Source organism: Magallana gigas, chromosome 8 (assembly GCF_963853765.1).
Source record: "Magallana gigas chromosome 8, xbMagGiga1.1, whole genome shotgun sequence".
NCBI classification, from domain to species: Eukaryota; Metazoa; Mollusca; class Bivalvia; order Ostreida; family Ostreidae; genus Magallana; species Magallana gigas.
In genome coordinates, this window is record NC_088860.1 from 44985925 (window position 1) to 45007944 (window position 22020).

The 22020-nt window shown below is 32.2% G+C and overlaps 1 protein-coding gene across 1 annotated transcript in view; it reads right to left on the minus strand.

Annotated features, from left to right (window-relative positions):
• Window positions 1-13814: 13814 nt before the first annotated feature.
• Window positions 13815-22020, minus strand: part of LOC105344496 (blastula protease 10) — a 48373-nt gene continuing 40167 nt past the window's right edge. Inside the window, exons 13-18 of the mRNA XM_066068446.1 lie at window positions 19156-19277; window positions 18357-18502; window positions 17844-17954; window positions 15474-15707; window positions 14704-14948; window positions 13815-13971 (exon numbers count right to left, since the gene is read on the minus strand). Of these exons, the coding sequence (XP_065924518.1) occupies window positions 13954-13971; window positions 14704-14948; window positions 15474-15707; window positions 17844-17954; window positions 18357-18502; window positions 19156-19277 (876 nt within the window). The 3' untranslated portion in view covers window positions 13815-13953. The remainder of the gene's footprint in view (window positions 13972-14703; window positions 14949-15473; window positions 15708-17843; window positions 17955-18356; window positions 18503-19155; window positions 19278-22020) is intronic.

Below are 22020 nucleotides of genomic sequence, written 5' to 3' on the forward strand. Positions count from 1 at the left end.
AACTACGCCCACCAATTTAAGATTTATCTAACAATGTCAGTGCGCTCTACCTGGTTCCAATATTTCAATATAGAATAAGATATGTGATTTTAGAGTCATAAATGATTAAGACAAAAAGCAGAAAGACCAAAGCATAAAAATAATATATGAAAACTGCTTTGCCATTTTTTCAATTGATATTCTACTGGTTGTAGATAAGAACGGTCGATGAAATATGTTAAAAAAGAATGAATATGTTTAAAGACATCGATTTTAAGAGACATTTTATTGATATTTATCATCCTCGTTACTTAACACGCTTGGGGAAGTTGTGTAATATGTAAGCTTAAAGGATAATCATATCCCAATTTTACAAGACAGCGTATAGGAACATGTCACACTTTCTTAAAATATTTTTGAAATTAAAACTAACATGTTGTAGTGTAAATCTATGATCAGACAGAATAATCCCAAGAGAAGTTATGGATTCACAAAGCACGCTGAGTCATTTTGCTATCGGGAAATTTGACAAAAATGCAACGTCTGTGAATTCAACTATGTATCAATATTTCTGCCTGTAAACCTTTAGTTTCCTCTATGACTTTTAAGGTTTTACCGTGGTGGTTTGTACAAATACATGAGGCTGTATTTATAAAGTCATTGCAGCTGGTTTTAAAAAGGATTGATTGTTCAATTGCCAAGATTTTAGTTCATTTTGTATACGGACGCACATTAACTTTCAATGCATATTGACCAGTATGGCTAGTTATTGTTTTATCAAAACCTTAAAACTTTCCAGTATTGTCGTATAGCAATTATTTTCTTTGATAATTTTTTAGATGTGTATTACAAAAAAGCAAAGGCAATACTTATATCTCTCTTTTTAGTATTACTTTTACATGTAAAATTGAAAAATACTCTCATCTATATCTAATTGATTTTTACAAGGTAGAACGAAATGATTGGAGCGTGTTGCTCAAGTCAGTCAATAGAATTTCAGTGACATGAGCCTGTGTGCCCCACTTCAATGAATGTGCTTATTCCGAACCATTGAAGGTAAAAAGATCCTTAGCAAATATTACAAATTGTGTTGGAAACAAAAAAGACAACAAAAAAGATTGCCGTGCTGTAAAACATTTACAATGGGCTGTTTGCACATATTATTTTGAGGTATTTTTCAAAAATTTCGAAACACATCGTCAGTTTTAGTTGAAAAATTTAGACATGCATCAATTTGTTATGTTCAAAGATAGATGAATTAGATTTTGACAAAAAACTGTGTTTTATGTAGCAATAGATATGGCATGCGAAAATTGGAGAGCCGTGACCAAATATATGTTAAAACGATGTAATTCTTCAAAAACAAAAAAAAATATCCTTATGTGTGGAAAATGATACAACAAATTGTATTCAAAATCATTCCATTGTTGGTTCTTAATTGAAAAGTGAAATCAATGTTTGTTTCTTACCTTTTAACGATATCAGTAATGTCAATGATAACAAATAGTTAAGCTCTTCATGTAGTTTGTTTCATAAATGATTTTTTTTTTTTTGCATTTTGCTCTCCTCTGTCTAGCAAAAAGTACCCGTAACATGTAATATATTGAACTAATATTAACTGAATTTTATATTCTACGACTCATAAAACACGATTTACAACAAATATAAATACGTTTGTCTCGCTGAAGTCAACGGTGTTAATTCTTGTTTAATGATTGCGATAATTTACTGAAAGTAGAACAGATTCCCATTATGGCGCGTAATGATGTACTGCAATTACCAGTCGGTATAAAACAGACGATTTAAGATGTTGTCATCGTTTCGATATATATATATCTAGTGTAAAATTCAACTTGTTTTAATAGTACATAAGATTTTGGCAGAAAACGTTTTATTTCATCATTGATGACTCTCATAAGGTATCTAAAATCGATGATCTAATCAATAAACTAAAATCGTGTTAATTTACCTGGAGCAAAAGTTTTGAAAAACTGCTGTGAACTGCTGTGACCGAGGTGTTTTCTTGATGCTATACCTGGGATGGACGAGAGTGACCCAGCCGCAGAGCTGTAACAACTATCAGAAGAATTAGCCATCTCAACCTGTCTCCCCAGGTACAAATACATTACTACACCAATAAAACATGGCTGGGTTAAATATAAACATTTCTAGACGTGTATATTTCAGGTAATTCCGCATGGTAATATATACGCTGACTTTACATCAGACACTTGTGAAAGACAGGGGTGATAGGTTACCTGAAATGCTTTTGATCAAAATGATACGGTATCCATATATGGAATTCTGGATAATCAATGCAAGGAGTTTTCTTAGAGTTGAGTACTGGATGTCAATATAATGTTTTTCGATTGATATTTAGAGACAACAAAAATATTTGATATAGTATAATATAATATAACTCAAAATAGTGTAAGCAAGAATAATCGACATGATGATTGTTGGCATTATCAGACATAACCAGGATTCTTGAAACTGGACATCATTAATGTCTATATGCCTATAGTTTAATTTGCTGTCTTATGTTGGTGTCAACAAGCCTAGTTTTATAAAAAAGAAGAAGAAGATTGGATATTTGTATCTTTAGTTTGTACTAAACAACATTCATATCAATACAATCGCCTTTTGATTTATCAGCAGCAATTTTAGAAGCAAATTGTTATGTAATATAAAATGTTTAAGTAGCTCTTTGGTTCTGTTGGGCTATTATAAACAAGTTTCAAGCTTTATCTACTCAACTCAAAGACGACTTGAACATAAAAAGATTGGTTGGTCGAAAGAAACTAATTTTAAACCTGCTATCTAGAAAAAAAACCCCAGAACAAATGTACCTTATGCATGTACCTTATGCATTTTTAAATAACCCTTTAAAGATTAAAACATTCTAAATGTGTTACATATTGAGTTAGGGATACTTATGTTTGTTTTTGGAATCATTTAAAACAAAGCATGGATTCAACAGTATATTTTTACATGCTCGTGACTTTTGGTGTAACATGTTTATCCACAATTTTTTTATAATTTGGAAAATTATTGTTAAGATATTTTTTCCAAAATTATACTTAATTCGGTTTGATATGTCGACAAGAATAAATACCTGGTTTACTTGATGACATGCACTTTTCAATTAAATACATGTATATCAACAAGGAAAATAAATAAGCTGATGATCAGCGTTGCGTTTTTTTCAATATTTTTGTATTGTGTATTTTTGTAGTATGTACTGTTCTTCCAATGAACTATCCGCTTTGTTAATATATGATTAAGATGCCTCACAACATTTTAGTTCAGGAGCAGCTTGTGATTCTAGAAAATCACGTTTAAGTTCTTAGTAAAAAATTTTCAAGAAATTACTAAAATAGTTATATATTCTGTGTTGAAAAACTGTGATTTTTCATTTTATTCACTTATGGATTACGTAATACTATATACACCTTCAAAATGAAATATGTAACGTTGACACCAGTATACATCTTTATCCCTGAAAGGTGATTTTCCATGTTACATGTATTCAATTAAACGAAATCATATCAAATCAATATACTAAGATGTGTTTTTGGTCAAAATTCACTACATTTGTATTGGTTTAATTAATTAGACATATACTGACAGTGTTCTGACATTACTGATAATTTTAGAAAAGTACCGACGTTTTTACTGATGGTACTGAGAAACTTAGAAAGTAACTGACAAACGTAGACAGTACTGATAAACTAAGAGAAGTACTGACACTTTTGCTGACGATATTGAAAAACTTAGAAAAGTACTGACAAGAACTGATGAGTACTGACCCCATTTTTCTCTCTCTTACTGAATGAAATTTTACCTTATCATTTTTAATGTCATTTTTCACCATTAATTAATCAAGCTACCTAGGTACAGTGTAAAGGTTATACAAACTGATATTAATTTTGATGTATCAACTGGGTCTGTTATATTTAATTTGTTTAATGTTAACAAAAAATTATGATTAGAAAAATTGTCATAATTCAAAAAAAGTGTAACATTGGGCTTTATTTGTTACACATAAAATTGTGTGGAATTGGAGTTGGATGTTTGCGAATGACTCCGAATACCATGTTTTTATGTTCAATTTTTAGACGAAAAACATCTTAATGTTTTAATTCAATGTGTCTTACTGTAAGAGAGAGAGAGAGAGAGAGAGAGAGAGAGAGAGAGAGGGAGAGAGAGAGAGAGAGAGAGAGAGAGAGAGAGAGAGAGAGAGTTTGCATTGATTTTGAATTAAATTGAATAATAGTTTACCCGGGAATTTATTTCCTGATAAGTAAACTTGCATTGCTAATTTCATTACCAATTCTTTATTATTCTGCGGCCCTGTTAAGAACATACACGACATCAATGTAAATGATTAGTGTTTTCGATATATGTAGGAGTTTTATAGACAGAGAGAAAAAGAGAGAGAGAGAGAGAGAGAGAGAGAGAGAGAGAGAGAGAGAGAGAGAGAGAGAGAGAGAGATAGAGTTTGCATTTTTTAAAATTAAAAGTTACTAATAGTTTACAAGGAAATTTATTTCTCAATAAGTTAACATGCAATCCTATTTAGCTTTCATAACTTCCAATGTATAATTATTTAGATTAACTTAGAGCGATCAATTCTATCTTGTATTTATCAGTGTTTATTTTTACACCAGATCATGTGATCAAAGAAACTGAAAACACATGTTTAACAACTGGTAGATTGAAGTTAAAGTTTTCAAAGGAGAAGATGTTGACATTTTTTTTCACTCGGTCAGTGGTTATATAATAGCTACTGTACACAGCCCTTCTTGACAATTTGCAATGCACGGTAGCGAGATTGGGAACAATTAGTACACACGTGTACTTAAATATACACACACGTCCTCAGGTCTGAATGTTCGGTAGTGCTACATTATAATGCAATATGTTGTTATAACACCCCTAATTACTTTTTCCCAGGTTGGTCAAGTGAAAAAAGAATTAAAAAATTTTGATTTATCAGTTCCATGAATTTCAAACATGATCAGGAAGATTTTTTTAATTCGGAACATCATTTAACAGGGTTATGAATTGAAACTTAATTGCTCTCTTATATTTTTCAAATAAAATTCAAATGAAAGTATGATATTTTTTCTAATCTTATACCCAAAACATTGTTTAAAAATCATGCGTGTGTGTATTTACGTCACGCGTTACCAGCCTTTGTTAACATGCATTAAATCATTTATTTTATGAACTGTATCATTGCTTTATATGTACAGGTATAAAAACAATTCTATACAATAATGCATATGAGTTATTGAACTGGACAATGCACACTGTGAAAAGTTGAAAGTGTCAACAATGCACACTGTGAAAAGTTGAAAGTGTCAACAAACCGGGCAACCCCCCCCCCCCTTCCGAAAAAGTCAAAACTCTCTCTCTCTCTCTCTCTCTCTCTCTCTCTCTCTCTCTCTCTCTCTCCTTCTTCTTCTTCTTCTTAGAAGGCTGTAGGGGTACCACCAAGTGGGGTTTAGGCTCATTTTAAAGCTTTATATCTTACCCGAGATTGATCACAAGAACTTAAAAACACTTGCATAATAAGGTAGAAGACCTCATGAGGTATTCATAGGCAAAGTTCGGGTGAGTTAACTGGGCCCTTGCAGGTGTCATAGGTGCCCTCTAACGCTTATTATGAATACCCTCTGAGGCCCTCTACCTAATACTAGTGTCTCCAAGTTATTGTGATCAAACTCAAATCCGATATAAACCCCTGAAATGAGTCAGAACCCCTGGGAGCCAATTGGTGGTACCCCTACAGCCCAAATTGGAGACCGGAAAATAGTAGCCCCGTAGATCCTCTACACTGCCCTGGTATCAGTGTGATGCACACTTCAAAAATAAGGTAGATATATAATGGACCACTTTTCACCTCTATATCATTGTAAAATGCTTAAAAATGCAAAGTTTAGGTGAGCTAACTGGGCCCTTACAGGGGTCATAGGTATCCTCTAACGCTTATTATGAATACCCCCTGAGGCTCTCTACCTATCCTAGTGTCTCCAAGTTATTGTGATCTAACTGAAGTCAGATATAAACCCCTGAAATGAGCCAGAACCCCTGGGAGCCATTTGGTGGTACCCCTACAACCCAATTTGGAGACCAGGAAAAAGTAGCCCCGTAGGTCCTCGACACTGCCCTGGTATTTGTTTGATGCACACTTCAAAGATAAGGTAGATAATGGACCACTTTTCACCTCTGTGAAATGCTTAAAAATGCAAAGTTCGGGTGAGCTAACAGGGCCCTTGCAGGGGTCATATGTGCCCTCTAACGCTTATTATGAATACCCCCTGAGGTCCTCTACCTATCCTAGTGTCTCCAAGGTATTGTGATCAAACTCAAATCAGATATAAACCCCTGAAATGAGTCAGAACCCCTGGGAGCCACTTGGTGGTACCCCTACAGCCCAAATTGGAGACCGGGAAATAGTAGCCTCGTAGGTCCTTTACACCGCCCTGGTATTTGTTTGATGCACACTTCAAAGATAAGGTAGATAATGGACCACTTTTCACCTCTATATCATTGTGAAATGCTTAAAAATGCAAAGTTCGGGTGAGCTAACAGGGCCCTTGCAGGGGTCATATGTGCCCTCTAACGCTTATTATGAATACCCCCTGAGGTCCTCTACCTAGTCTAGTGTCTCCAAGTTATTGTGATCTAACTGAAGTCAGATATAAACCCCTAAAATGAGCCAGAACCCCTGGGAGCCACTTGGTGGTACCCCTACAACCCAAATTGGAGACCGGGAAATAGTAGCCTCGTAGGTCCTTTACACCGCCCTGGTATTTGTTTGATGCACACTTCAAAGATAAGGTAGATAATGGACCACTTTTTACCCTTATATCATTGTGAAATGCTTGAAAATGCAAAGTTCGGGTGAGCTTAATAGTCTCTTGTAATTTTTCTCGAATGTTCACGTCAAAACATGGCTGACATAAAATATTCTCAAATCTATATTTGGATTTCTAACTTTTTGGTTTTCGATTGAGGGTAATTCTTTTCATGAGAATAAAATCATAATATAAGAATTCTGACCGTCCCATTTTCTTTTTATTACTACGAGGATTTTTATGTTATTTTTGGAGAAAGGTAAAGAGGCTTTGGGATCAACTTTGAGCATACGAATAGACAAACACCAATACTCAATTGAATTCATTAGACAACTACGCATTGATAATTTTATTTAGGCGAGCTAAACTGCCTCCGAGGTTGTCCATAATCAGAGAAATTACTCATGCATAAATCCTCTTGATATTAATCAAAATATACCGATAATAAAATAAATACAATTTTCTGTTTGAGTACTCTCAGCACTTTGATGAATTTCCTTATTGGCTACTAGCTTTTACGGGCTTAATGGCTGCTGTTAGTGGCTGCTAGCTTCAGCCTTGTGCCTTCCTCTGATAAAAAAATGAAAGTAAGGATGACTTCGGAAGTGAATTTAAAGATATCAAACTGGTATTACATCAATTACCAGCAGAGACAGAGACGACAGATGTCCATGCACATGTCGGCATATCATATATAGTTATATTTCAAGGATCATTTAATTTGGGAATAAATCACGCATATATGTCAGATATCAATCAATGCTCAAGCTATCTTTTCACTAAAAGTGTGCAACCTTGACACCCACGCAGGTCTTCAAATATCTTTAACTGCTCGGCTTTATCTTACTATGTCAATAATAACCACCAACCTTTTTTTTTTAGAATACAGTACTTTAGATTTATTGTAACTTTAAAGGCAATTTCTTAATTAGATGCCGAAAATAGTGATATTAGAGAAATCGAAGAAAGTATAACTAAAATGTAGGTTGAGGCGTTTATGATTTTGTTTTTGGATTTTTTTTGTGGGATAAGCTTTCTTGAACCTCTGAATCCTAACAGTGACTATGATTGATAAAGTATTTTAAAGCAATGAGGCCTTTCAAACCATTCACAGTTTCTCGGAAAATGCAGAATATGAATAAACATATTTATATACTTTTTTCGCATGTACGTCGAAGCATAGGAGGACCGCTATTTTAAGAATGCCTTCCGCTCAATCAGTTCTTAAGATCCTTGTTATCCTAAAACCGAAGTGCCTTATCTAATGATCAATGGGATTTGAGTCATTTTTCAAATTATTGATGTGTCCTATCACATCATATCAATTACAACAACGGAATTCAGTTTTTCTGGTCCAAGCCTCAAAAGGAAAAAAAGAAAACATCGTCTGCTAAATTCTAGAAAAGCTTATCGGTTTTGGAAATCCTATACTGAGAAACCGAGAGTTCATATTATTAATAAACCATAGCATTGGTGACTAATATAAAAAACCTAAATTGAAAAAAGAGGACTTACATTATTGCCTTCTGGTTAAAAAAAATCAACGGCAACAATCAATATAAAGATATAAAAATGATTAATTGAACATTCCTTTTTGTTTAGTCTTAAAGTTAGCATGCCTTTTTTTGTGCGTGCTGCGTGTAATGTCGCTTGTCCCAAGAGTTGATTAGTAATAGTACAAGTAAGAGAACACATACGATATACAAACGACTATATTTTCCAGTGAATTTATTGATGGCAGAATTGAAGTTTAATCGACCAAACTTGATTATACATCAATATCAACTCCCTTTCCCCACTAAATCTTTAAAAAAGATTAAAAATAAATAAATAAATAAATAAATAAACAAATAAATAAATAACTAAAAAAATAAAACAGATCAATACTTTTTAAATGGAAGACAACAAAGTTGTATAATTCTGATGTTATTTATGGAAAATAAACAGAAAACACAAATAATAAAAAACGTTACGAAATTATCTTTACGTTACAAAACATTATCGGATGCAATTCACGGGTAACATTTGTGTTACGTTTTTTTTTCGTGTAGTACCTTTTATCTTGTTATCGAATTGTCAAAAGCAAATCTAATTAAATGATCAATAAATCAAGATGAATAAAGATAAAATATCATATTTTCTTTTTTTTTTACTATCATACAGCTTGGAAAAAATAGTAATCAAAGTTTAAAATCTAATAGGACTATCATTTTAGCGGAACATTGTCATAGGAAAATATCAAGTTTTTGCAATTCAGAATTGCAATGAGTTCATCTAGCGTTTTTGAAACAATAAAATTCATGATGGATATTTTATTTAGTGTGAACTAATGATAAGATAATGGGTTTCAGAATATGTTTTTAAAACATGATTTACCTATCAAATTACATTTTGATAGCTTTTCTATAAATAGATTGTCAAAAAGAATCTCTAAAATCGGATGTTCTCTCTTATTAAATAGTCAGTATTAAGCTTTTCTGTCAATTTATATCTTTATGTTAAGTCTTCATAAAATGTAAAAAATTGAAATACTTTATTACTGGAAGCATAAGAAAATAATGAAAATATTTTCAAAATACATGTATAAGAAAAATAGAGAAAATGCGGGCTAAGCCATCTCAATTTTAAATGTAAAATGTCATGAACTTCATAATATAAGAAGTATGTCTGATATCGAGATCACTCCTTCCTTAAAACTGAATTGGTACATTTTTAAGAGTCTTTGAATAAAAATCATTGAAAGATTATTTTCACTCAAATAGGCGGGTTTTTCCTTCCCGGCGTAGTTTGAATTCAGTGCAACAAGGGAAATAAATAAAGAGAAGTAATGTGATTACTTGTTATTGTTAATTTTTCTTATATACTATTACATGTAGCTATATTCATCATCGTGCATAGAGATATTTAAAAAAAATGTTATAAAATATAGCACTACACGTCTATAGTTAATAGGGTTTTGACTTCAAAGCATGTAACTTAAGGCAATTAGTGTTTTCCGCGCATGTTCCTGCAATTTGTAAATTCCAGGATTGATTCATATTACTTACGGATATTCATAAAACACAATCGAAATCAAAAAAGGAAAATCAATTTTTTAATGAAGACCCTCTTTCCATATTTGAAGCCATTTAGACCCATTTTGGCACAAAATAAGCCTTAAAATGTCAACGTTTATGGATTTTTCCTGAATAATTGACCTTTGAATGCATTGGATAGACGTTACAATGAGGATCGTTCCTCTTTTCACTTATACTAAAATCTCCATAGTTCATTTGAGAAACATTTCTCTTTTCGCTTCAACGGGGATCTTGAAAAGTCATCTGAGGAACGTTCCTGTTTTCACTTGACTTGATATTTTAACACTGTATGTGAGGGACGCTCCTCTTTTTACTAGAACTGAAATCTTCACAAAGCATTTGAGGAACGTTCCTCATTTACATTATTTACTAACATTGCATCTAAGGAAGGTATTCAGAAGTTGGAGTTCTATTCGCTTTTCGCTATTCACAATTCGAATAGCGAATAGAATTCTGTGGTCGGTTCGCTATTCAAATTACCGTAAACATGCTAATAAACGTAAATTCAAAATTTCATATAACCTTCCCTTTTTAATAAAAAAAAGTTTTATAGTAAAACCTATTACTCGCTGCCCTACCCTGAACATTGACATAATAAACACGACCAGTAAGAGGCTTAGCTAGCCTGGTGAATAATAGGAAATTTTGTATAATACAATTATAATGGGATATCTTTCAAGGGGCTGGCTAACACCCTGTATCCCATATTTGGTAGTGATGGGGACCCGGGGAGGCCCAGTCGACCCCCAAAAGGAGTTGGGTTTACACGGCCATTAACAGGCTTAGCTAGCCTGGCGAATAATAGGAAATTTCGTATAATACAATTATAATGGGATATCTTTCAAGGGGCTGGCTAACACCCTGTATCCTATATTGGGGCCTTCATATTTGGTGGGGATGGAGACCCTGGGAGGCCCAGTCGACCCTCAAAAGGAATTGGGTTTACACGGCCATTAACATGCTTAGCTAGCCTGGCGAATAATAGGACATTTCGTATAATACAATTTTAATGGGATATCTTTCAAGGGGCCAACTAACACCCTGTATCCCATATTTGGGCCTTCATATTTGGTGGGAATGGGGACCTGCATTCCCAACATCTGAAATCTTAGGAAAGCATTAGGAAAGTTCCTCTGTTCCATTACTTACACTGTGTATGAGGAACGTTCCTTTTTCACTACATCTAAAAGTAATAACAGCAAATAAGTTTAACTAGTTTTCATTTTTTTTTTTAAATTTTATATTAACATGCCATACTTAATGTAAACACATTAGGAAACATTGGGTTTTTTTTGGTAATATTACTAAACAAGTTTAATTGTATAATGTATGAAGTATATATAAAATATCCATATTGGTAAACAAGAAGGAATAATCAATTTTTGCCAGCAGATATCATATTGTTCAGATGTTATTTAATCTTTTAAAATTGTTTAAAGTTCAAATTGTAAGTTTAGTATTGACAGTATATTATTCAGCAAAGTTTGCTGACTTGAATTATTGGCACATACCCTATGTATATTAACTGTACAACATATAGCTTAAAGCCTTGCACCCATAAAACTATGGATTGAGTACACGACCAAAAGTAAAACTGTATTTTCCTGAAAGCACGTTCACCTAATTGGTCTTTGATACATGGCTGACAAGAGATGCATTTAAGGTTGATCTTTTAGACGTCCCTCTGTTCCTACTGTTTGACTGGCCTTCAGTAGTCTTCTTAATTTCCAGTTGATTTCCTCTCCCGGGGGGGGGGGGGGTCAAGACCTTCTTAATAATCTATATAAGTATGATATTTATGTTCATTTAAACTCTGGCATCATTGCCTAGCGTTTCTTTTGGATGGAGTCGTCCAGGTCTAACACTTAAAATCATCACATCAAATCCCAAAACTATCACTATCAGGACTGGCCATTTTTGTGTGTATGAGAATGGTTCACAGCTGTAAATAATTTGTTTTAAGCCAGACAGTAGTTGGGAACTTGCATCACTTCATTAAAGCAGGAATAATTACCATGTCCAACAAGAGAGTAGTATATTTTTGATCTTGTTTATCTTACCAATTCAATGTTGCAGCTAGGAAATACTAGAATTAAGTTAGCTTTATGAGCTTGGTCAAACTACTTTATAAGAAATTTAAAAGTATAAAAACGAAAAGTACTGGAAACTGACAGGATCTGATTCTATAACGTTATTTATTTCAATCAACAACATGTTATCTTTCATGGGAAGCAGTTTCTAAGCTGTATTTGAACAATTGTGTACGTTTTTTCTCTTATACATGAATTTTCGGTTTCTTAGAGCTATAGACGGAAAACCCTATATGACTTTTGTGTAATAATAAAAGATTTAATAAAAAAAAATAGAGTAAAAAATTGTTAATCATATAATATATATTTTTAAAAAAACTTGCCAGTCAAATTGCAGGCTTTTCCTAACGATCTCTATGTATAAAAACACCAATTATTTTGTGCAAGTGGTTGGGTATAGGTCATTACCTTAAACTGTAAAAAAACAACAACAACAAAAAACAATTCATTTAATTTTTTTTATAGAATTTGTTTATGTTAAATTGACTGTTTTATGAAAAAATACAGCAACTTTTTAGTTCTCTTTTAATCTTACCCTGGCGATATGCTATTACGGTTGGAGCTGTTTTTGCTTGTATTTATTTACTATGCGAGTTAATGCTATTTGTACGTTACGATAACTAAATGGCTTCTGCTAGCGATGTTTTCTTTTTATAGTTACCACATGTCATGGTTAGTTTCGGTAATAACCGATATTAATTTAAACTGAGAACTACTGTTAGTATTGGACATTGGCAATTAGTAGAAACCAAAGATATCATTTGATATTTTAAAAATGATATTAAATCATTGTGCATTTTTCAAAGCATTGCATTCTGGAAAACTCATTAACTTTTTCTTTTGCAGATGTTTCCTGTTGTTTTTTATAGTCTTTTATATATTCGATTTTAATTAATATTTTCCAGTTAAAAATGTTGAAAAATAGGAATGAAAGGCTTGATGATATAGCATGGTATGCAATGCTTTAAGATTTTAACAAAGCCCTCGCTGCATACAGAAGTTTTCCAAAACGTTCGAATTATCACAGTACAAAGGTTTACAACTAATCTGCAATGAAAACACTTGTTCCTTAAGAATGAATCATTTGAAAAGCGAGTTTAAGATATGTTGTATGATATGCTTTGATATACTATAATATGATATTGTATTCTATTGCGAATGAGAATCTAATTATATGCTATGAGATTGTAGGCCATGATATGAGATTCCAATGCTATGGTATGTGATTTAAATACTATACTTTACTATGCTATGCTATGCTATGGTGTATGTTATTCAAGCATATCAATTACCAATACATGAACAATTGTAATATAGTAGTAAATATTTTTATATGACGGATTGTTCAGCTGACCTTAATAAAAATAATAAGAACCTAATTTAATATTTGAAAGAGGAACATCTATTAATCAGGTTTTTTAAAGGTAATGTCTTATATCAGATATCAATTTGTTTATATCTTCGTAAATAATATTTAAAACTCTCCCCCTCTATCTCTTCCTCTCCTTTTCTTTCTCTCCAAGAATTGTGTTTGTTTTTATGGATTTTTTTTTTAAAGATTTTTTTTTAATTTTTTTCTAGGCACAAGTAATGAATAGAAAAAAAACCAATTTGAAGCGTCACTTTTGATATTTTCTTACATGTCCTAGCAGTTTTTAAATTTCAAATATTTAGATGTTCAATTATAAATCATAATTACATTTTGATTGTTAAGATGCTTAAAAAGTGTACGTGTTCAAAAGATACACATATTTATAAATAAAAATTACATGAACTATTCCGTTTGCTAAAAAATATGATTTTATTCTTTGCTTAAAAAACAATTTTATTAAAGATTTAATGTTTGAAAATTAAAAAAAAAACATAGACATAGTGGAATTTGATCATCTCGCTTTAATCCTTCGGAGGTTTTGTATGGTTCACCAGGAATATTGAGAAACTTCAGTTTACTCTGTACATCTGGAAATACAAAATTAAGTATTGATGTTTTTTCTGGTCTTTTTTGTTTGTCCTTATTATGAATGTAAATTGTTCATAATGACCTTCATGCTATACCAAAATTTAGCTTAATTTGATGATACTTTCTACTAGTTACAATATAAGAGACTTATTGTCACATGTTTCTAACTAAGTTCACACATTTAAGTCAACACTTATATAAGGCGTCCGGTGCTTGTTGACGTTTTTTGAATGCCTACCATACAGGGAATGTTGATGTTTTTTTCATTTTATTTTCTAGAACAAAAACCGTTATAAATACCTTTTCTATCATAAAGTTTATACATTTTGTTGGTAAATTAAGCACAATATTGAATTATTTTTTTAATTGCTTAAAGGTGGCTTAAAGGTGGCTTAAAAGTAGCTTAACGGTGGCTTAAAGAAGTTTGGACATTAAGGACCTATAAGTTACCCTTAAAGGTCGTTTAAAGGTGGCTTAAATATAGTCTTTAAGCTGCCTTTAAGCCATCTTTACGCTTTCTTTAAGCCACTTTTAAGCAACACATGTACCTTTAATGTGGCTTAAAGATCGTCTCTAAGCTACCTTTAAAAACCTTTAACCTATCCTTAAGGAGGACTTAAAGATGGTCATCCATCCTGTAAGACTTATTGTCACATGTATTAAAGTTAACAAATTAAAGTGAACATTTATACAAGGCGTCCGGCGCTTGTTGACGTTTTTTGAATTCCTACCATACAGGGAATGTTACAGAATTCCCATCTCTTGTTAGGATCAGTGGTATAACACCATGGTCCTTTAGCTTCATCCTTGTAGGGGTTTCTACAGTAGTTCCCTTGATCCTTGACAATCCCAAAACTGTGACCATGAGGGGATTGGGAGTCCCAGCGCATGCAGGTGCGACCACTGACTGTTGTGTTAACATGACCGAAATAGTTTGCCCCTCCAACGGTCGTTAAACATTCATTCGGTGGTGTTACTGAAGTGAATTAAAAATAGATCGTCAACGAATGTGTTAAGTAATACGATGTCCAGATGTTCATGTGCTCTAACGAAACAACTGAATAAATCTGTTTTATTATAGATTTAATAACAATTGAAATAATTAATGTTATTTATAGAAAGAAATTCATTTTCGATCGATAATTTTTATTAAGAGGGAATTTAATAGTTACGCTTTCTAGCACGCATTTGAACAAAGGACAGCATAGAACGACAATATCTTATGATGATTTAACTTAAATTTTGAAACAATTCAATGTTGTAGATTGCCAGAAAAAGGTATTACAAATATGAGTTTTCTTTGAATTGTACATGATGAACATTCATCAGCACGTTAAACTGTAATACGGGTTTGTTTTATTATATCTGTTCTTGCTAATCATCTTACTGCATATTAGTTTCTTTGCTCAGAAACTCATGTTCATAAGTTCCATGCAAATAAATCAATCATACGAGACATTTATATAGACTTGTAAAGCATTTATATGATGAACATTCTTACCACACTTTGGAATATCACAGTACTCCCACCTCTGTGCCGGATCTGTTGTGTAGCACCATGGGCCGTTTGGTTCCCGGTCCGGGTTCCTGCAATAGTTTTCCTGGTCACCCAGTAAGGCGGTGTAGCGATGATTGTGCGGACTCAAATCTTTCCACCGCTGACAGTTTCGACCGCTGACCGTGACAGCTGTGGTGGACGCATACTCCCAACCAACCAAGGACCGCTTACAGTTGACTAAATGGTAAAACATATGTTATTAAAATTACTAAAACCCCTCAAATATATATATATATATATATATATATATATATATATATATATATATATATATATATATATATATATATATATATATATATGTTCAAATTATATTAAACTTAAAGCCCCTAGCACTTCTAAGAAGCCTTGATCACGAACCTATCAAGCTCATATTTCGTTTATTTTTTCAAATTGCTGTTTCTTACTGATATTTTCGTTTGTAAAGAAAACTGCACAAAATAAGCATAGCCTCGTTTTTATTGGTCTTTTAACCGTTAAAAAAGGTAAGCAGATGTGGCATTTATTGTAACGTAATGATAAAGTTTACACCGAGATAAACGTTGTCAGATTCCACTATGTCTATGTTTTCTTTTAAAATATTCAAAAATTAAATCTTTAATTAAATTGTCAATATACTACAGTTTCATGAATGTAAATATACAAAACATATATAACAATATGTTATTAATGATGTCTTGCAGAATTTCTATACCATTTTTTACAATAAAAAATAAGATAAGACATTTGTGCTTACAACTTTAAAATGACCCGATTTATCCTTATTAAACCCGATTTTTATCCTTTAAACGATTCTAAAAAGGTTGTTTTGACTGCAAATTTACAAAGTAACATTGGGAAAGCAATGAGCGCAAAATGTGCCAAATGAAAAAGGAACTTAAATGGTGACACAAAAATCCATATTTAAGCCTTTACTAAAAAAAGATGTTTCCCAATATTTAGGTAGTCATGTGATGCATGTTATGGTCATTTTCTTAAAGATTTGAATTAATTGTAGATACGTCCTATCTAGCGTAAACAGTTTTTTAAAAGTTCAGAATATTGTTTAGATTATCACAATTGTTCAAGATTAAAGTTCTAACATAGCCAGAATATTTGATCTTGATTCATGAACTGTTTTTTTTTATGTTTTGATGAAGTGGTTTTGTTATGTTTTGAAGAAGTACAATATGCATTAAATAGATAACATCGCGATATTTTGCTACTTTGCTGCTTTCCAAAATAGTAAGGCACAACATATTATCACTCATGTATTAAAACACCAATTGGAATTTAAATCAAAATGTAACGGTAAAACTGTTTTAATCTCAAGACAAATACACTCAAATAGTGTACATTATTAATAATTCATAAATCATATTAGTTAAATATTTACATAAAGCTGTTACTGCATAAGTAACAGAGAAGTCCAAAGAGTAATGTGTGCGACAAAAGTGAAGTTTGAACAAAAAGAATAAATCGACAAAATGTAAAATAAAACAAATAGAATAAAACAAGCATTCTGAGAGTATTGCATAAGCAATACACGTCCCTCTCGGTTAGTATTATTTCATGAGAGCTTCGAAGCATACATCTATTTCAAAACTATTATAAACGAGATGTTATACTTTAATCAGAGATAAAAGAACAGAGGAAATTCAAACAATATAGTTGATATAGAAATTAAATAAAAAAATATTTTATCTCCTGTAATTTCGCAAAGTTCATTAAGTACATGCATTTGCTGGTAACAATTTGTACAAACGATGCACTGTTATGCACTATATTATTTCCAACCGTCTTCTGTACCCCGAATCAACAGACCAACCCGAAAACTAACCCGATTGTAATAACACAAAACACCTGCCAATTAAATTTACAACACAATGTTTGACACTTATTTGTTTGCTAGAAATGATAAAAGGAATGGTCCAAGTAACGCACGATATTACTACTGACTACATACTGGCCTCGTTTATACAATACACACCGAACCCGATAAAGAACCAGAACATTAACAATTGGAATATAAACAATATATTTCTCGAAAATATGACAACCAGACGATCTGTAGTTTGACATTTTGAATCTGTTCAGCAAGGTTCATATTATTCCTCAAACGCATACAGAAAAACATTTGTGGAAATGGGACAGACAGGCGGACAGACAGACAGACGGACGGACGGATGGACATACAGACTGACGGACGCAGTGGAAAGCTATACTCCCCTCCGATGACACCGGTAGGGGACTAATAAACTTGCGTTTGAAAGGCTTCTTTAATTCATGTTTAAGTGAGTATAAGGGTGTGTATATATTTAGGTAATTAGGTACCTTCATTTTCACATCTTGTTCCAGTATATGCCGACGGACATGTGCATGTGAATGACTTTCCATTTTCCTTGCAGGCCCCTCCATTTAAACAGGGATTCAATCGGCAAGATACTGCATATGGCAAAATAAATATTTTAAACTGGTGAATACCTTTGTTATTTCGAAAATGTCGTGCATCATATAAACAGTGTTAAAAACCCAAAATTGAATATTCAATCGCTTAATTCATTCTTTACATGATGGGGTTTTTAGATTTCTTTAGTCAGTTTGATTTAATTATGGACAGTACTAAAGGAACTCACAAAAAACACGTAAGAGATAAAAAATGCACATTTATGCAAATTGACATAGTAATGCAGTTAAGTATATAGAGTTCACCCTTAAAATGTATAACATCGTTAACCTATTACATTATGATGATCAAACAATAAAATGAATTTTGTTTCGCTCAAACGCTACATTACATACGATGTGTTTAATTTTGCATTCCAGTAAAACAGAGGATAGAAATACCATTTCGTTCAATTGCGTTGAATCTTAGTCGGAATCCTCTCTTCCGGAGATTGTATCCAACGTACATACTGTTAAATGTGAGGGTCATGAAGTTTGGACTGTCCTTGGAGCCGGTCCACTGGTTACCATTCATATCCCCACAACGTCTAAACAATAACAAGATCAAAAATTCATTTTCAGAATAAACGTTTATTTCAAGAGGGTTGATGATATTGTACTAATCTGTAAATAATAAAATTTTTACCCGCCAGTAGTTAGAGTCCTGTTCTATCATAGTGAAAAAGGTACTGTGAAATATCTACATTTTATGCAATTTTTTATTCAAAAATTAACCATCAAATACAATCAGGTAGTGCAGATGTTTAGCATGGTGACTGGGGCACTTTATATTGGGAAATCCGCAAAATAAAAATAACAATTTGGAATTTCTTACATTACATGTAAGACACATTTTAAGAATGGATTAAACCCAAACTACTTTCAAATGAAGGTCAAGGAAATTAAGTCAATTTATTAAGCATAGTCAACTTGGTTTAGATTATGTAGTTTTTTTGCACTCAAAATTAATGATGTTTCATGTAGGTATATTCTATATCTAAATTAGTCATTGATTTAAAATATCAGTTTTTAAAGAAGCCCACCGAACAAATAAACTGTCAAAGCCATTATATTTAACTGACTAAAATAGTCAGTCATTATTTCAGAAATGTTTAAACCAACCAAAGCCGAGCTAGAGATTGATGTGTTGCATAGCATCTGCAATATATAGCAAAGAGGTCAAAACTAAATTATGCCTTACATAATTCCTGTTTGCCCAGGAAGATTGTACTGTATCTCTAACCAACTGTAACATCTGTTAAAGAAGTTTGCGGGAAGGTGGAGATCTTCAACCGTCATACGTATGAACCATCCGTCGGGGGCCTGTAATTTTAAATTAAACATGTTATTCTTCATTTTTCCCGACAGAAAATTGCAGTGTTTTTTTTTATGTAAATGACTTTTCATTGGATATTCAGAAAAGATGAAACAGTTGCCTTCTCAAGTCTATAAAATTATGTTTTAAAAACGTTTATCTGTTTCTCATGCCTAGTTCATAATAAAGTGTGTTGAATGCATTCAAACTAATGAAATACAACACAACTCGAATATAACAAACACGGATATAGCGAATTTACGGCTTTAACGAACTCTTATTCATGTCCCGGCAAAGTTCTTATATAAATTTATAGAAAATTGCCGCATATAACGAACACGGCTACACCGAATTTACGGCTATAACGAAGTATTTTTTAGACCCCCGTTGATAAAATTTTAACTTATTTTATCAATTATATAACGAATATTTTCCAGTACAAATTGTATTGAAGAAACATGTGATTTTCAGATGTATATATAAAATACTCATTTTAAAATATTGTACAGAATTCTTTTTAAAAATTGAAATAAAACGGTTATATTGACATTTTTTGTAAATGACGGTATATTGATTTTAAACCATACATGATAGTTTGAAGCATTGTTACATGTAGCTGATTATTTTATAACGAATTCGGTAAAAGATTTATTACGAAATCACTATAAGCATATAACGAAATTCGGCAATAGCGAAGTTTTTCTATGGTCCCTCAACATTCGCCATATAAACGAGTTTTGCTGTATATGGTGACATTTGGAATTAAATAGCAATACGTTTTCCATTATATTCAAGAAGACAATTACACCAAAACAGATAACTCTTTTTCGTCATTGAATTGCATTTTTTAAAAACAGAACCGAACAAAAAGCACATGTATATTGATACAAATCCGAGATATGTTGAACTAACAATAAGAAAGAAATTAAATATATCTATAATGTCATATATGTACAGTAGGCCTTCTGGCATTTTATCGCCTTATGCCAGCGTTTATAAAATACTAGGCAGAAATGGCTGCTAAAACTATGTGCTCTAGCCTTTTTTGTAGACGTGAATGTTTGAAGGCGTATGCCTATAACATTCAAAAGAATCATAAAATACCCAACTTGTGTACATATCTATATACCTAAATATGATCATATCATCATATCATCATAATAATAATATAATAATATTATAATAGTATAAGAAAAGCAAACAAGATTCCGGAACGCGTGCTTGTCTAAATGTACACGGTTACAATAAAATCCACGATTTGAATGGTAACTACTTGGGATTATATCAGTTTTACCGAATACTTTTAACCTCAATGCATAATTACACAAACTATTTCATAAAATTATATGAACAATACGTTTTAGTTTGTTTAAGCGGTAAGCGTTTCAATATAGATAACTGTAAATAAAATAATCAAATGACGAACTTTTTTAGATTCCGCATTTTGATTAACCATATTAGATATGTTTATTTAAATAGTGAAGTAAACAATTAAAAAACTATTATTTTATGATATGTGTTGAGACAATATTTCACATAACGACTGATATATATTTTTAAAGCTATACACGCTATAATTTGTGTCAATTTTGAAAAACTGGGAAAGTGTATGTCTTTGTTATATATAAAATTTATTTTTTGTGAAACAAAGATATTAAATTTAAAATTTTTTTCTGGACAGGATTATACTTTTTTCACTTAAGCATAAATTTTTCCTATGTACAAGTACGAACAAAAACATAATGAAACAAGAGGCCCAATAGGCCACATCACTCATCTGAGCAGCACTGGCTTTATATGGGCGTTCAAAGGATTTTGTGCCGTGTGGCCCTTTGGTAGATTAACAAAAATGAATATCAGAATGTTCACTTATTTTTGCATATACTTAATCTTTGACATATTTACCTTTATGGAATACCATTTTTACCGAAAATAAGATCATATGCAATATTAATAACTTAATGTTCAGTTGGTGTTCACGGTTAACTTCCAGTTCCCCAGTTTTTAGCCCCCCCCCCCCCCCCCCAGCACTTTATAAAACAATTAAAATACATGAGAGCATAAAGGTACATTTTCTCCCTCCACTACTTACTAGTTATTGTATTTTAAAAAATCCTATATGTGAAAGAAAAAAAGTGTACCTCAATACACCAGAATGAATGCGCTCAATTCTTCAAATTAAAAATATTGAAACATTTAATTGGCTCTCTCCATTATAGACGATTGTCATTTACCAGGCATGAATTCATTTCGTATGACGTTTCATATCCTTGCTCACTTGATTGAAGAATAAACATAACTGAAAAATGTTGTCACATATGTTAAAGAGCTACAATTCAAATTAATGTATGGTCAGTCATGTCCCTCTCTTATACCAAGGCCCATCCATTATTTTCATCTTTATTAGAAAAACAACAAATGTGTACAAACAAAGATGATTTTCTGTTGTAATAATGTTTTAAGAATGCTTTTATCCTTATAATAATAATGTGTCAGGACTATGGAAACCGTTTAAAAGGCGTCGTTTTTATTTACTTGTGTTCGAAAAACTATCAAACATGTAGATTTTATGCAATTCATTGCTGAAGAAGGGGCGCCAGCAAGTAGTGACAGCATATCATCCTTTTAGCAAGACATTTCTATTGATCAGCCAACATTTCAGCATCAATCAACCTTACCCCAGGGATCATGATTTGAAAAAAAAAATGAATCTACACTACCTGAAGATGCTTCCGCACAAGTTACAGCTTT